Source organism: Athene noctua, chromosome 2, assembly GCF_965140245.1.
Source record: "Athene noctua chromosome 2, bAthNoc1.hap1.1, whole genome shotgun sequence".
In the NCBI taxonomy this organism is placed as follows: Eukaryota; Metazoa; Chordata; class Aves; order Strigiformes; family Strigidae; genus Athene; species Athene noctua.
In genome coordinates, this window is record NC_134038.1 from 130,316,818 (window position 1) to 130,334,549 (window position 17,732).

A 17,732-nucleotide genomic window follows, 5' to 3' on the forward strand; every position below is an offset into this window, starting at 1 on the left:
CAGAGTCTGGCTGGTTTTCACCTCTCCTCTTCCAGGTGAAGTACCTATGTGCATTTTTACAGTTACTCTATCTTCTTAATTAAGGGAGATGCAGGACATTCCCAGGCAAACATAAGTTTGCTACAGCACCAGTTGCACAGGACTGTTCTATCACAGCACAGTCTGTTCTGTCTGGTAACTACCATTCTCTTACAAAACAGCTATTAAAAGCCAGTTGTCCCATTGCTTCAGAGCTGGAAGAAAGGCTTTTGGTTCATCTTGTTTAATTTTGTGGAAAAAAATTGTTAAATATAGACTCAATTATGGATTTTTTTTCTTGTATAAGACTAGTGATGAGTGTTCATATTCTTTACAGCTGAACAACAAAAAAAGGTGTTTTAGAGGATCTGCACTGATTCTCTAGTAGAATGTGCACCAATGAATAATTCTCAATTCTTATCTCTGAAGATGAACGCTATCCTAATTAGAAAGAGTAAGGTGATGTGAGGTAATGCACTGATTTTAAGCACTATGTAAACTCACAGCAGATGCCAACACTGAAGACCTTTTGTTTCATTGTTTCCCTTCCCTACTACATCTCTTTGACACAGTATGAGAGTTGCTTTGTCCAACTCCATTTCATAAGACTTAAAGGCGACCCTTGCTTGCACTAGACATCTTAAAAGAAAATTAAAATACTAGACAACCATTTAGAAGATTTTATTATAAAATTATTTCAACATCTACATCCAAGTAAAAGGCTTAAAACTTTTAAAAGCTCTACTTTCAGGAATAAAAATTCAGTAAATGCTGAAAAAAGGTACTGTATTATTTTGGTAGATAGCCCTTAAGTAATTTTTAATACTACAGAGATTCCACGTGGGTTCCTTAAGTGCTATACACACATCTGTCTACACTGTGACTGTGTTCTGCAGCTGCTCTCTGCAAACATTAGACATGCCTACAGCACCCATGTGCTTCAGCTGCTTTGAGATAGAAGCTACAGCTATGTTACAGATGTACAACATACCATAAGATCACAAATCATATTCAAGCATCACTGGGTGCAGACAGAGAGGTATAGTTTGTGTTTACTTGACAACACTGACTACCTAGGTACGTTTTTGTGACCTTGTGTTCAATACAAAAAAAAAAAAAAAAATCAGTAAATACTCAAGTATATTATGGCAGTGAAGGCAGCTTTTTCACCTGTATATTCTAGACAAAGATATTTCATTTTTATTATCCATTTCATTCACTGACCTGAGCTCAGATATAAGACCTGGTGACCTTTGGTGACTGCAGCTTATTCACTGGGATAAAAACAGACTTGATGCAGTACTGGTCATTATGCTCAGTAGTTATCACCAATACTTCTAAATTTAGTTTTTAAAAGAAATGAAGCATATCAGAATACTGGTTTTGATTGAGAAATCTACCCCAACAGGACTTCCAGAACACAAGGTAGTTCTAGCTTTCTCTCATTCCCATTAAAAAATATCCGATATTCACAGTAGAGTATGGAGTGGCTTTCTGTCCAAACAAATACAAATCTGTTTTAGAAAACTGTTATACAACTGAGCAAGATGCTTTAAATACTGTACTTGCAACTTCTTGCAAAGGATCATATACACTTAAAATAATAGCTAATTAGTAAAAAAATTCAAGTAATATTATACAGCCCTGACGAACTTTGGTCAGTTTAGCACTGTCCAATAGTTCAAAAATCTATTCTTTCAATAAGTTTACCTTGCATACAAGGGAAAAAAATGCACAAAGAAGATGGGAAAAGGAAGCAGCTTATTGAGAATGGAGTATTTTCCCCAACAGCTCTTTTCTACTGATACCATTCCTCTGACAATTTCCCATTATTTTGCTGTTCATAAAAGTCATTCTATAGTTTTCAGTGCTGTTCATATTCTGAAATTTCTCATTTCCAACTCCACTCTTCCTGAAAACCTTTTAAACAGACCTTCAGCGCTCATCACAGCTTTTAGGGTGTAGACTTTGAGCTAGTGTGGTCCAATATAAATTTGACAAAGATGATAGGCAGATTTTGGCTTAGTGTACTGAGCCACTAATCTAACAGCACAACCAAAAGGAACCACAAGACCATGTTTGAAACATGCCATTTCCCACATCATGCTTACGTAATACAGATCACCAAAACTTTTCTGTTCAACTTGCATGTCTGACTTCAGTTCTTGGAAAATTCTAACTGACCTACTTGGTTCATGCTTTCCAGAGCACAGGGATGTAGACTAGATGCAGTCTAACCTTACAGCTGCTATAATCAAGTAGCTTTCCATTTCTTTCCAGCAGCTTTCCAAGATATCCTGATTTCCTTCTTAGTTACCTTATGCATAGGAGCCTTACTTGGCTAGTTTTCCATGAACAGCTTAACAAAAAACTGTAGCACTGTAACTCAGAGCAAGGCATCACATAAGAATTATTACTGGAATATGTTTTTTTTTTCAAATGGGACCTTCCTACCTATGGGAAACACTTTCTCCCTACCTCCCAGGGCTCCCTCCCTTCCAGTCAGGCTGTATTTCAATGCTGTTTGTAACATGGCAGTTTTGTAGCAAGATAAGTGTATTATTTCCAAATGTTATAAATGCAGCTTTAAAGTACAGGTGTTATCTATCTACCTGAGAAGTTCTGTAATAAGATGAACAGCTGATAACTATTCTAGGAGAAAAATATACACCAGCATAACTGACATTTATCTGTATTCAGAATTCAAGCATTAAACAGGACTCAAATTGCACACCTCTATCACATCAAGTCTTTGATCATAAGAAAAAAAAAAGTCTGATTTTCCAATATACACATCTCTTCTTTAAAGACAAAGGTGCTCCTATTTTCTGCATCCTGAAGTCCACACCAAGATTTCACATTCAGTGCATACAGCCTAGGCTATAACATCCTTATCTTCTTTCTCTTCCGTCAGTCCTGAAACTGAAGAATTTACTTGTTTGGACGTAGGTGAATACTTCCAAACATTAGTCTTTGAGAAGTCAGCTTGATCCCCTTGGGTGCCTGAATACCAACTTCTCTTTAGAGAGCTGCACTCTGCTTTGCTACGTTCTTTGGGCCTTTACTTGGGACACACCAGTCATCTGCCTCTGAGGTAGCTTGGTAATGCTTGGAAGCCGATTTGTTAAAAACTGGGAGTTTTTCTACTGATTCTGTTGATAGGGCCTAAAAATCAAAAAGGGAAAAAGTTACTTGGTTTGTACCTCTCAACAATGTCACTTTGCAAAATTTCATGCATTACATTTCAAGTGTTGAGCCCGTGATGCTACAAAACAAAGTTATTTATGCAAATTTTTCTACAATAGATGCAGTAGTTTGTTTGCTTTGGTAGCTATTTTTGCTTTGGATAATTTGGCAGGACAAATGCAGTAACATCAAATCACATTTACGCATTTTTATAGGCCTTAAGAGCTATCCTGTAACCTGTTTTCAAGATAGTCCTGGAAGATGTGGAAAAGAACTTTCATTTACAAAATTCCAGCAAAACTTTACAATCTGTTTCTTCCTACTTCCATATTTTGCAGCTAAAAAATACTCATATTCCACTGGGAAATTGTTAAATAGAAATGTAACATGTATAACTGAGCAATCTCTCCCTTTTACACTGCTTCTCTGGTGTGCTTGGAACTGGTTTTGGTTTACTAGAAGAAATTCAATGCAAGTTTTTCCCATAAATAAGCACAGAATAGAAAAGAACATATAGTCCTTTTTCCCAGGTTAGTTATAACACACACTGCTAGTTTTATATGCTAGGTATTCAAGATTACTGATATCTGTATCCCATATATATATATATATATATATATATATATATATGGCAGACACTGAATAGGACTGGGTACTAGACTCTTTAAGGATTAATTTCTACTGACTTTCTGGATGTCAGAATAAAGAAAAAAAACAGTAAAAAAACCAGATCTGTTGCTCACACATTTCTGTTACTTCACTTTCTTCGAGTACTTTGTGTTCGATGAACCAATAGGTAACAAATCTTAATACAATCTAAAAGCTAATGGACTCTCACTAGTACTTTTTCAAGTAAAACTAAGTGACCTTTTTAATTCTAGATACCAGTTACAAATCTTACTGGCATTTCTTAATAAAAGCTTTTCTACTCACAAGCAGAGAATTTGTTTACATTAAAAATTATATTGAGTAGTTACCTCTCTGCATTAACGGTAGTTATTGTCAGTTTAGCCAAATCAAAATACATACCTTCAGGTATATAATAGCATCTGTTCCATAACCACATATGGAGTAGAGATTTAGGTCTCCTTGAAAGTATTTAGCATACAGACGAGAAATTGGCAAGCCATACCCAAAGCCAGCCTAAAAATAAAGTACAAGACAAAATTAATTCATTTTTTACTAGTTCTTATGACTTAAAATTCAATAGCTGGAAAGGGTTCAGAGATTTTAAACTGCTACAAAGTCCTTTGCACTTCCTCTTAACAGAAAACCAGAAATCGCTAATCAGTTTCATATAGAATATTGAAACTGACCATTAAAAAACCAAAGCCACAAGAAATTAAAAAACTAATTTCCATGGAAGAGGGAGGGTTTATATATGTTCCACTTTTACACATTACATTTCTGTATTATCCCTCACCCATTTTTGCTAGTACAACTTTATTAGTAAAAGGAGTTTGCTACTGGTAGATAAACAACAATAGTCTTAAGCCTATTTCAGTTGTGCTTGCCTCTGTAAAGATAGCATAATTTATAGTAAGTCTCAGAACTGAGTGGCAGTAAAGACCACATACATTACTGTCATTGGAGTACAAGAAAAAAAACAGGGTTTGACTCAGGTTGGAATGTTCTTATTTTTTTATACTTTTAAAAGCATATTTAAAATGCTAAGCTAGAAATTAAAAATTTGTTTCAGAAAGTATCAATTTGTATTTATAAGGCTCAATAATCTCTGCATGCCCCACAAAGCAGTAGCGTGGACATAGCATCCCATTATTTATTAACCTCCCAATCTGTCCAACACTTACAGCAACCTTATTAGCAACATGAGTACTGAAAATATCTTACAAGAGGGGTATTTCGACCATCATCCATCCTTGGCCTTGGTGCTGTGGAATACATGTAGCTAAAGAGCTGCTCAATTTTTCGCACTGGAACACCACCTCCTCTGTCTGAGATCTGATTTAAGAGAGAATAAAGTTAACTACAATCATGTATTAAGATTAGTATGTAAAATGAAGTTATTTGAATAGCAATAAATGCAAGTATTTTTTGGCAGCATATTATTTTTCAGTCATGATTGCACTAAACTGGAGGCCATCTACAAAATGCTCATGCATAGTATCTGCTCTGTTGTCAGAAGCTGGAAGTTCTTTTAATAGAATTTGCTGCAGCATATGCCATCACCAAGATTACATTAAGCCCATATTGTAGTAGGCCAACAAAATACCTTAATTGCCAGGTCTTCTTGTCCTAGAACAACTCTCACTTCAATTGGAGAAAGGGAAGGACTATTTTCTTGGAATTCAACAGTTGCCCTCATTGAATTCTATGGAAAAGAAGGTTACCATTATTAAAGAGTGTTGAATCTATGCATTTAAAATCATACCCCTGTTACACAGAGGCTGAGCACAGTTACCCTATTCCTATCAGTGCATAGTTTCCAAGGAACACACTTAGCAATTTAGCATAACAGGAGTTATGCTAACTCCTAGAAGTGACTAAGCATAGCCAAGACCCTTCTATGCGTGAAAGATTACACCGTTCTTGCCCAACATAACTCAGCCAATGTAAATTAAATAACATAACTCCCTTAAAAGTCACCAGGTTTCTGGAGAAGAGCAGAATTCAGCAGTTGCTAAAGGCTGTCAGACTTCTGCACCCCATGTTGGCAGCACATTACTTCAGCCCTATTCACTACTTGAAGATGTATCACCCACTCCACAGAAAAGGCACCTGGGCAAACCTGCACTACAGATGTAATCTCTAAAAGCAGAAGGCTAGCCACTGTCACAACCCCATGTCCCACTTTCACTCTTTCTCTCACTCACCCTGTCCCATTTACCACTGCACAAAAGCATCCAAATACTCTCCTACAAACTGCAATCATTCCTTTCCCAACTGCCAATCCCCAAATAAGAAAATTTTAGAAATTTCACTGCCCTATGCAAAACTTTACTTCCTTCAGATCTAGCTAGAGATTTTACATATTGATGCTCCAGCTCAGAGCACTAAGGGAAGAAACAGTTTTCACTGACATACCTTAAAGAGCTCAAAGAGCATGTGAAAAAGATGAGATGGAACGTATACAATGTTAATTGGCTCTCCTGGAAATTTTCCTATAGGAAGGGAAAAATACAAGCAAGATTTAAAAGGGTGATGGAATTTTTCTGCATTGTATCCAGACTTTACAATAAGCAAGTTGTATGACAAACAAACAAGAAAATAAAGCTTTGCTTTTGGGGTTCCCCTGTCCCCAAAATGAGCAAACAACTTTATGCAGTCATAACAGTGTTTGGACTGTAATTGCCACTTGCTTAATCAGTTTCTTTTCAAATAAACTGGAAAAATAAAGTATGAGTTTCCTTTTATAAGCAAAGGATTTCAGAGGTTAAGCAGACTGCCCAAGATCAGACACATGCAGGCAGCTTGGGCCAGAACCAGCATTTCAGTCAGGAGCCCCACTTCCTCCCTCCAGATACTGAGCTCCACTCTAGCAACTTAGCACGTTACTTCAAGTACAGTCTAGTCTTACTTCTCTCAAATTCTTAAGTATTACCTCAGAAAATCTAGTGTTTAAGATACAACAATATTTGAGTTCTAACACAGGAGATTAAATGAGGTACCTACAACAGAAAATGAACTAGCCCAAAACAGATCAACTGGTATGTACCATTATGGCTACAGAAATGGGAGCCTTTTGATTCAGTAAAAGCAGCAGTCTGGCTACCGATCGGAAGACAGACATGAAAGCTCTCATCTTACCGTTCACTTGAGTAAGTTTCAGTTCTGGAGACGTTAAATAATACTGGTCACACAACATCTTGGAACTTTCAAAAGCATCTGAAATATTTAAATAAAATTTGTGAACTGTAATATCAAACACAGTAGAAATTCATTCTAACACATGGCAAAATATGATTTTAAACTGCATTAGCTGCTAAGGTGTTCCAGACTCTAAGCCTGTGTCTCAAAGGAATGACAACACTGCATCCACTGTGTGCATTGAAAACTGAGAACAAATAGGCTATTACAGCAGCATGGGAAAATCTTCAGTACAATTTGATAACTCTGTAAAACAGATACATCTGCTATCTATCAATAGGTAAGGCCATCCTCAACACCATAGATCTTAACTGCTACCTCATCTGTCACTCGCTAGGCCTTATTCCAACACCTTTTTTACTGCTACTTTGTTTTTTAAATTCTGTTCTATAAAAACTCCTGTTTTGATATGCTGACTGGCTTTTACTGAAATAGCTGAGAGCAGCCTCACCCAAACTGCTTGCAATCAGATATAAATACTGATAAAAGAGAAATATTAAGGATCTGAATACATACCATTGACTACTTCGACAACATCACAGCAAGGATCAATACTTCCAATGTGCCTTGGGTGCCCTGAGCCAGATTTATCATCAAAAAGAAGAGCTGTTTGAGATGAAAACAATACTGTATTTAATCCCAAATACTGTATTAGGAAAAAAAGCCTTAAATTTATATCACAACATATAATCACATAAAATACTGAGTGCTGTTTATGCCTTTTGTGAGTTAAAAATACTATCTACTGCCAGCAAACTGTGTTGACTATTCTGTAGTTCAACATCCAAAGGCTTTTCAGATGTACAGAACGAGATCCCTACATATTCCACACAAGACTTATTACAATTAGTCTGTAGTCTAGAAAACAAGTTTTCACATTACTTTCATAAGTCATACATTCAGTTTGTAACTTTTCAGTGTCACACAAAACCATCTGAGGCAGATCTCCCAACAGGTTTAAGAAACATTTATGTTGACATGTTTCTTATTAGGTTGAAGTTTTTCCTCAGGTAAAAATTTCTACTTACTGTGTTGGTTCATTAGCATCCGGGTAGAAATACGGCTCATGTAAAAACGATCCAAAAAGTACTGAATGTTTTGATTGGTGACAGGATCTACTTTAAAAATATCTTTGTATTCAATTACTCCTTGTGCCATTGTAGGAACCACATCATGATGCCTGTTTCGGACTCTAATTAATGTATCTATAAAGCTAGGTCAAAAAGAGATCTTGTTAGAACATTATTCTAAGACTACATGGAGACAAGCTTTGTACAGTGTCATTATCTATTCCAGCAGCAGCACAGGTAAGTGCATAACAATATTAATATTACAATACAGTCTGTTTTTTAATTCTTTTAAAAGTAACTCCTTACCAAGCTAAACCAGAAGAGTTTGATAATTTTAATACAAAAGGTGTAATCATTAGCCATGTCAAATTCACTGCCTGTTTACTCATTCATAGTAGTTTGAGGAGAGGAGAATGTGAGGAAGGGAAAAAGACCCCTAGCTGACATCTTGGAAAGAAGCAGGGATGTGACATTACATATAACTTTTGTTGATACTTCATCATGACAGTTCAAGGGGCAGTATGCCCTTGAAACTGAGCTGCAATGGCTCATATTTATTAGCAATATTGCTAAACATAATTGGAGATTTAAACCAGTTTTCTCTATGCACAGTACTTCATGCTAGATTATCAAATTTAGCTAATAACAGCTCTCATTCTAAACTGACTACACTGTGAGAAGTGGAATGTGAAATCAAAAATTCAAAGAAACAAATGGAAAGCTTACTCAGATAAGACTTTTTGGTCATCTGGGCTTTTCTGATGGAACTCAACCAGCTCCATTAGGCTTTGGATGTACCTATTGAAAAAGAACACAAGATATATATGCTATTCATTTGCCTTATATAATCTAAGAACAGGATACTTTGTCTTGTCCAAATCATTACTCTTAACAAGTCATCTAGAAGTATGAAGTATCAAGTTCCGTCCAAGTATGGAATCACAGAAGGACACTTCTTGACTGCCTGAACTCTAGAACTTTCAAAAGTCTTTTCTTGTGCCTGCCACCCAGGAAGGAATCTAAATCCTCACTTTAAATGTGTAGGATTCCCTTACAATTCTTGAGAGGTGTTTCAAAAGAAGATCCAAAATGACAATACTGATCAGGAAGCCACCTAAGCAAAAAATTTTTCCAAATCCAAACAGCTTTGGTACAAGCTACGTACTTGAGCCTCCTGTGCTAACATCTGACAGCCCTGACACATACTGCAAAGTATAAACTGTTTGCTCGATTAAGAACAGTTATCTGGATCTCACTCGAATACTTTTGCCCTTTATGTCAGCCATCCTTGTAAATGCTGCAGCTGTGCCAGGAAAACAAGGTTAAATCAGATTCAACCACCGTGTCAACCACAGAGGTTATGTTAACTGAAGTCCAAACACTTGCTGCACAGGCCAAGGCAATATACTATGGAATGGAAACTGTTAGTAATTCCATCAGTGGGAGACACCAACAAGTATATAGTCTGCTTTCCCATTTTTGTGTAGCTCTTCGGGTCTGTAATGCTATGTGAAAACAGAACACATCTTCTTCTCTCCCTTCTTAGAGTAAGAAGTGAGGTTTGTTCTACCAACTATTTCAAACTATTAGTTTTTTAAAAAATATTTTAAAATAACAGTATTACCATGCTGCTTTTCAATTTAATTTTGGTATGCTAGAAAAGGACAGTGTGTAACAGCTTGCAACTCAGCTTTGATGAAGGAACTGCATTTCTAGTGTATTTTGTTATTTTCTTCTACTAGTCAAAAAGTCTATGACAACCAAGTTGTCAAAGCTATGTTATTTTACAGCCTGAATTCAAGGAGTTCTTACTTACCAGCTTCTTACTAACTGTACTGATGGAGTGCCTAGTAATTTATCAGGGAGAAGATCGATTTCTCTTAGTATGTTTGCAAACCTCACAGGAAGTTCTTGCCGCAAAAATGCAAAAGAAGTTCTCTCGCATCCAGTAGTTGAGCCTATGAATAAACCCAAAATAAAAATATTGTTTAAGAAGTTTCAAGATGCAACTACAAATTGTTGTCTTTCCACAGACTGCAGGACTGTATTCCTTTGCAAGCATCATGCTACCACTGGCCAGTTGTCCTAAGTGGACATCTATGTTTGTGCTTAATGTTGTTTACATGACAGAAAGACACAGCACGTTCCTGGGAGGAATACTTGTACATTTTCCATTTAAACACGGGACTTATTTGTAATCCTCTAAAAGAAGCACTCCAGACTTTGCAAACACGGGCTTCTTCAGGGTGACGTCTGAAAGTGTCATGTGAGGCTTCACAGCTGCCAAAGCGGTAACGGGAGCTGGGTACAGCTTGTTCACTCCGCAAGACTCCCCGCCGCCTCCCGCCCGGCCACCGGCGCCCCAGACCGCGGCAGCGCCCTCCCCTGGGCTCACTCTCAGCCCCCCCAGCCCGTGACCACCACCGGCACGGAGCCCTGGCCTATCTTCGGCTCGGATCGAAGCAGTCACAAGTCACCACCGGCTGGTGCCTGAGGCCGGGGCCGGTGGCCCAAGGCGACCTGCCCGGGGTCGGCAGGTCCCCGAGCGGGACTCGGCACCGCCGCCCGAGGGGATGCGGGCCGGGGGGCGGCAGCGCCTTCAGGGCAGGCAGAGCCCGCACCCACCGGGGCCACTCCCGCACCCCTCTCCCGCCGCAGCCCCCGGGCTCACCCCTCGGAGCAACAGGTCTGCAGCCCTCCCCTCCGACCGGACCCCCGCCCCGCCCCTGCTCGTCCCCGCCTCTCACCGAAGTCCAGCAGCTGCTTGATGGAAAGCGGGGAGGGGGAGAAGCGGGAAAACTCCTCCACTTCCCGCGGCAACCGGCCGCGGCTGCTGCCGCCGCCGCTGCTGGCCCCTGCCAGGGGGGCGGCGGTGCGCAGGGCGATCCGGGCGGCCTTCATTGCTCCCGGGGCGGCGGTCGGTCAGCGGGTGGGTATCGGGTGGGTGGGCCGGTCAGTCAGTGGGTGGGTGGCAAGTAACCGGGTCGGTCGGTGCGCAGGTGAGCGGCGGGAAGCCGGTCGGTGGGTGTCAGGGGGGGCGGTATCCGCTGGGTGGGTGGGCCGGTGGGTGGCCGGTCGGTATCGAGAAGCCGGTGGGTATCGAGTACCAGGGGAACTCTCGCTGTCCCCTCGCCTGTAGCGAGCGGCTTCACGTGTCGCCTCTATTTACAGTCCCCGGGGGGCGGGGCTACGCCAGGCCACGCCCCGCCGCCCCTAACGGAACGTTCCCCGCGCGGAGCGGCTCGTGACCGCCGTTGGCGGGGTTCCCCCCCATCCCCCCCCCTCCGCGGGCAGCGGGCGCGTCGCCAGCCCGGCGGGGGAAGCGCCAGGGGCGCCGAGTTGGCCGGGGAGGCCGCGGGGGAGCCTCGGGGCCAGCGGGAGGGGGGCCGGGGTGCTGGCTCGGCGCCGCCTCCAGCGACCTTGTTTACCGGGCAGGGGCTGGGCAATGTCAGCGGCGGCGCGGCCCTGGCAACACCCGGGGGCGCCGCGCTCCTCCCGCCCCTCATTGGCTGCTCCGGGGCGTCCGGCCTCGGGGCGGGAGCCAATGGGCGCCGGCGGGGACCCCCGGGCCGCGGAGAGCGGGGGCGGCGGCCACGCCCCTCTGGCCCGGCCCGGCCCGTCCGGCGGCGGCGGCAGCGGCGGCGGCTGTGGCCGTGGCGGGGCGGGGGGTGCGCGGGTGTCTTGTGAGTGATGCAGAGGGGCAGGGGACGCTACCGGTGGAGTTAACGAAGGGCCAGGGTCGGCGCAGGGACTGCGTGGAGGTGCAAAGGGAGCAAAATTAGCTCCTCGCCTCGGGGTTCAGGGTGCTTGACATGCAGGTCATCACGGTGGCCGGGATTAATAGTGACGAGGTATCAGAAGACAGATGCTTTGGTGACGCACTCGCTCCCAAATCGCCGTGTGACCCTTATTTACTCTCTCCGAGCTGACCTAAGGGGTGACTGGCTGAACAGCTCGCTCTCGGTCAGCTCACCTTCCGGGTCACAGACGAGCTGGGAAAGGCCTGCACACCTTTTCTCTTCACTGGAGAGGGAACTTCGTTCTCCGGTGCTGCCTGGCTTATTTCCCAAGATGCCAAGTCCACTTCACTGAAGGCAGGCGCTGCATAATGCCTTGAAGAAGGGAGTTAATGTCAGCAAAGGACTTCCTGACATCCTAAATCTTCATCAGTAACAGCAGGAGCATGTGGCAATACAACAGTGATACAAAAGAATATAGCCTTAATATTTACATATAACTCCTCGGTCCAATTTTTATACACATATGTTTCTACACACACACAAATATGAATACTTTTTTTTCATGGGAGGGAAGATACATTCCTGAAAAGAATATACTTAGTTTAATAGGCAAGAGGAGAACACTTTGGCTTATCGTTAGATTTATTTTGAACTTTATCTCATTTTTTTCTTCCTAGTCATTATATGTTATCCCTGCTTACTTTTCTACTCCCACTGTGCTTTCTGTTTTATTATTTTATTGCTCCCTGCTTTATCTTTTTATTGGGAGAGTTGCTCTGTTATTGTTCCATTGATATTGTGTTTTACCGCAGTGATTGAATGTTGGCATATGAAATGTGAAATGATGCAAAATGAAGTCACCTAATAATAACAAATGTAACCGTTTTGATTTTTTCTGCGCTTACCAGAAGATGCAAATTTGAGAATAGATGTTGGGATTTGCTTTTGACTGTTTTAACTTTGTCTGCAAGTTGCAGATGACTCACAGAAGCAAAAATATAATGAGAAAATTGTTTAAATTATGCAGCATGTGTAGGATAGCTTTAGTTTTGTTTCATGTTATTCCTGAAGCCATTAATCAATGGCAAGCAAGAAGCTCAAGGTTAACACTTTGCTATAACATCTGAGTCAAGAAAGTCCCCTGCACTAGGCAGTTATTCTAGCATATGAAGTCACATTTTAATCTGCTGGTGTGGTGACCCTGCTTAATATAAGTTGAATAACCTTTGTGAGTAATCATATTGCACACTCTGTTCTGAATAGAGAAAAAGTCTGCTAGGAATAATTCCTGTTTACATTCCTTTTCTTTATAGCAACATATTTTCTCATAGTTTTCCTGGTAGTTATATGCAGTAAGGGATGAACAAAAATCTTATATATTCATTTTAGCTCTGAACAAACAGTACAATTCTAGTTGCAGGAAATACAGGAAGCATGTTGCCTTCCCGAAGTATTGAAAGGGCAAGGCTCCAGTAACTCAAAACCTGGATGCTTTTCAAATCAAAACAAACTTCTGCAAGAATTTTACGCATCAGCAGTACAACAACTAACACAGTTTTACTACTGCAAAGAGCTTCTGGAAGAAGCGTGTCTCCATAATGCAATCTTGGTTCTCACTCTTTCTGTCGTGGGTTATATACAGTAGGTTCTGAACAGTATAACTTTCCATTGCTGTAAGCATAAATGATGCATCTGGTCAATAATTATTGAAGATGTCCTGAATATTGGACAAGACAGCTAAGGTTTAGGCACAAAGATAACAATGTATTAGGATTCATTGTCAGCCAAGCTGCATGTGAAGAAGACTAGACTGTAAAAACTGTAACCACTTCAAATAACTCCACAATCTGTCCTGACTGAAGCACTGTTTGTTCTCATTTTATTTCCTCTCCAAACCACCATTTCTCCCCTCCTCCTGAAGCCCCAGTGCACGTGACAGTTAGAAGTGCAGGTGTCAGAGAACACTATTTTGATGGTGCAGGACAGTGCCAGATTCTGAACTGCAGCATTCATCAGATGGAGTCTCATTTCTGCTGCTTTAATATTTTAGCTTTCCTCTTCTGAACTGCCCCGGGGCAAGTTTTGAAAAGGCAGTGACGACGCTGGCTGTTGCTCTGTCACAGTAATGTTTTGCTGACTATCCTTAAGAAAATGGAGTTGCGTTAACATTCTGGTTTTTTGCACAACAGCTGGGTCCAGAAGAGTGGAATGAATAAAGCCTGGATTCCTGTCCATTTGTCTCCTAATTGCTACCCACTGCCATCAGCTGTCTCCCTCCTCAATGCTCCTTATGTCCTCCCCAGTGCTGGAGACACAACGTGCTGTACTTAGGTCAGAAGCATGTTCCTGGCTAGTCATGAATACGTGATAACTGGCCATGCTGCTGATGTCTGCTAGAAGGTGTTCTGGCTGATTTTGCCCTACCTTTTTCTCCGTAGGGACACAAATTTAAGGCTCTTCTTCCTAACCCACCTGCCAACAACCGCTGCAGACACAATATACTGTGCTGGGGGGGGTGCCCTCTCCTGACCAGCCAGAATACCTGTGACAACAACTGGTGGGTTGATGCTCCCTGGTAGAATGAGTCTTGGCTGATTTTCTCCTGCATTTTCTTCAGTGTTGGCCAAAATTTGAATCTTCCTTTCCTAAACCATCTGCCAGTTTGTACAAAGTTTATAGGAAGTTGATTATCCAAATTTGGTTGAAATGGTTAGGAGGGGCGGTTTGTTAAACAGGTGAACAGGCAACATTATTGAAGTTTTTTCCCTTGGGGAAACCAGACCAACATTTTTTACTAGGGACAAAGGCAACTTCTAATTCAGCTTTTTAAGGAAGGGTAAAGGATGACCTAGCAGGAGCAGTAAGTCAGGGTGGCAATTAGTGGCAGCACTAGGAAGTTTTGAATGTAAGCAGGAGGATGGCCTGATGAGTGAAGGGCATGAGCTGTATTCACAGCACTTCGTGAAATTTCCAGCAGTACCATGGGCAAAGCACTTCCTCTCTGCCTACAGATGGGTCTGCATTTATGCAATTGGATTGATACTTTACTCTATTAATACGTTTGTTTTCTAAATGTTTATGTGGCCCTTTGCATGGGAAAAAAAAAAAAAAAGACAAAAAAAAAGGACAGAAATAGCATTATAAACAAGGGTCATATCTTCCCGTTCTCATCTTTCTATCACCCGACGCTGCAGTCGCAGGAGCTGTCGAGCTGCTGAAGGCTCCCGGCAGGGCCAAAATAGTCAAAGTAGGTGAAAGGTTACGGAGCAGCACGCAAACAGGCTGGCGTGCCCAGGCCTGGCGACGGGTCAGTGAGGGAAAGGTCCTGCAGCTGCTCTGATGGTTGCGCAATCTCCCCCGCCTGCTCATAGCTTGCAAAAGTCAAGAGTACAGTATCTGGATCGTTTTACTGCCGGAGCTGAAGCCGCCAGCCGCCTGCTTGGAGCTGTAAACATCGGGGTAGGCATGGCAACCCAGCAGCCCTGAACAGAAGGCACCCTTTTTCCTCATTCCCTGCCTTTGTTATCCAGTCTGAAACTGCTTTAAAATCGGGGAAAAGGAGAATGGATCACGTTTCAAAACTACTTTTCCAAAAAGTAGCAAGAGGCTTGGATGAGATTAACTGTCGGTGTTTCAAACTAGGAGTGCAGAGATAGCAGAGAGGGAGAAAACTCTTTTGGAGCATAGCTGTACCCTTCAGAAAGAAAGCTAGGTTTCAAACTGTGATAAAATATCACTCAAAAGTGTTTATCTTGAAAAGCTTGTCACTAGAGCATGTTGAATTCAGGAGGCTGCTTACTATGCAGAATAGTAATCTTCGGCTAAGTACACCCTGGCAGAGGAAATAGAGGTGAACTCTCAGTGTGGGCTGGCACTCATCTAAAGTATATAGCTAGACCAAAAAAATGTCCTTTTTCAGCCTCAGCTGGCTACCGTAGCAGGGCTTGTGGAAGAGCATGTGGCATCCTTTGGGAGCTGCTGACGCAGAGGAAAAAAAAGAGGAAAGGTATGATCAGGACAGCTGCCACTCTGGGCCACAGCTGCCTTTGCTGTGAACAGTCCTGCTCTGGAGAAGAGCACCTGGGAAAAGGTGGGCAACTTGTGATAAGTCAGAAAGAAAGTGAATGTTACCAAAATAATAGAACTTTTAAGGCCTAAATATGTTTCAGCAGAATCAGAAAATCAGTTACATTTTTTCTGTAGGAATATGGGAAGGGAGTTAGTGGAACAAGATGGATCAATTTAAAAGTTTTGGATTAGATATCATAAGAAACATCTCACCTTGAGAAGAAGGAGCTCTGGCTTTACCTGTAACCCTTACACAAGTCATGGGCTTTGAACTGGTACACACACTGCTTTTCTTTTTCAATGAGGACCACATTGGGTGAAGATGAGATGTTTTTGATAAGTCTTTCATATCAGCTGCACTTGATACTGTTGGCTGTAGCAGAACACTTGGTAAAGTGGATGTGGTGTCTTGAGTTTCTGCTCAGAATGATAGTCTTGAACTGTTACTCCGGGTTAATTTGTCTGAGGCTGATTTTAGAAAGCATTCTGGTTTCCCAGTTGTTCCCTCACTATTTCTTTCATCAGAACTGGAAAAAATTATTTTCTTTTACCGTCCAACATCATAGAAACTTGAATGAGAAATTTCACCTGGGCAATACTAAGCCAAGACAAGAGACATCGTCTAGAAGAGGACTTGCTGTGATGTTATCTAGCCACCCTTTCAAAAGAGATGTGGAGTTTATGGTATCACTGGAATGCCACTTCCCCCTCATGTTTCGGGTTACCCAAGGGAAGTTTGTTTCCTGTTTGCAGCATTGTGACTATTATTACTGAAGTGTGAACTCACAGATATTAATAAGTTGATCTCATAAAGACGGAGTTTCCATAAGGTACTCTACAAAGATATCCACACTATGGGAGTTTTCTGATTTGATGAAATGTATAACCACAGACTAAGCCACAATAGCTGCAGTTACATATGAAAATGAAGCTTGTGTATTAAAATAGTCCTGATAAAGAACCAGTACAATAAAAAATGTTGCACTGCACAATTAAAATTGTTTGCCATAGCATCTGAATAAGTAAAACAATATGTTTGTGTCATATGACTAACAGGTGTCTAATTATGGGTAAATCATCGATGCAACATTGCTGGAACATTAAGAACAGCCTAAACAGGGAAGCTTTCTATTGTGAAACCATTTTAATCTAGTGCTATACTAGACTCTAGCAAAATACAGAGTTTCACTATGCAGTATTAGTATGTTTTCTTTTTACTGTAATTCTTTTAATATTCTTTATTACTCTACCCACGTTGTGGGAATTAATCATTGGCAGTTAGCAAAATGTAAACTGACCTTTAGGTTAGAAGAATGATTGTGGATAAATGAGGTAACATTACGGAACACGATGTTGCGAGCGTGAGAAGCAGCAGGTCGGAACACCACCTGCAGAGAGCATGGTAAGCCTGTGAGCAGTAAACAGACAAAATCTGAAGGTCAGTAGGATGTAGAAGTAGAAATGAAACTATGTAAACAATTGGTAATATATTGGGAGTTTGCATACAGTGCAGCGGCATTTGCTCTTGGTAATGCTCCCCCTTCAACAAACTTGAGTGAATTTGTCATGATTCAGCATGTTGCCCCGATCGCAGTAGGTCCGAGATCGATACACATTGTCATTTTCAAATTAATTTTTCAATGTAGTGCTCATCTGATAATCCCTGGACTGAAAAGTAAAATCATCAGAGTTATGGTCGTGCTTGGTTTCCAAGATTTCAGTCTACCTAAAGTGACATAAAATCCCACACTAGTTCAATATTTCTTCATTTCACTCGTTGAAATTGCACCAATATTCTAAATGAACTGTGATGGTTATATTT

The 17,732-nt window shown here is 41.4% G+C and overlaps 1 protein-coding gene across 1 annotated transcript; it reads right to left on the reverse strand.

Moving 5' to 3' along the window:
- Window positions 1-684: 684 nt before the first annotated feature.
- PDK4 (pyruvate dehydrogenase kinase 4) lies at window positions 685-11,253 on the reverse strand. The gene is made up of 11 exons (XM_074900316.1): window positions 10,850-11,253; window positions 9,919-10,060; window positions 8,829-8,900; window positions 8,061-8,245; window positions 7,549-7,638; window positions 6,973-7,050; window positions 6,250-6,326; window positions 5,438-5,536; window positions 5,056-5,166; window positions 4,234-4,347; window positions 685-3,183 (listed from the first exon to the last, which is right to left on the reverse strand). The coding sequence occupies exons 1-11, from the start codon at window positions 11,001-11,003 to the stop codon at window positions 3,040-3,042; spliced, it is 1,266 nt and encodes a 421-aa protein (XP_074756417.1). The 5' UTR covers window positions 11,004-11,253; the 3' UTR covers window positions 685-3,039.
- Window positions 11,254-17,732: the final 6,479 nt, after the last annotated feature.

Excerpts from the sequence above, each read along its gene's own strand:
- PDK4 (XM_074900316.1), bottom strand. The coding sequence starts at position 11,003 with ATGAAGGCCGCCCGGATCGCCCTGCGCACCGCCGCCCCCCTGGCAGGG. Across the intron at positions 8,246-8,828 it reads GACCAAAAAGTCTTATCTGA|CTTTATAGATACATTAATTA; the intron begins GTAAGCTTTCCA and ends TTTTTGACCTAG. Across the intron at positions 6,327-6,972 it reads GAAACTTACTCAAGTGAACG|GAAAATTTCCAGGAGAGCCA; the intron begins GTAAGATGAGAG and ends CCCTTCCTATAG.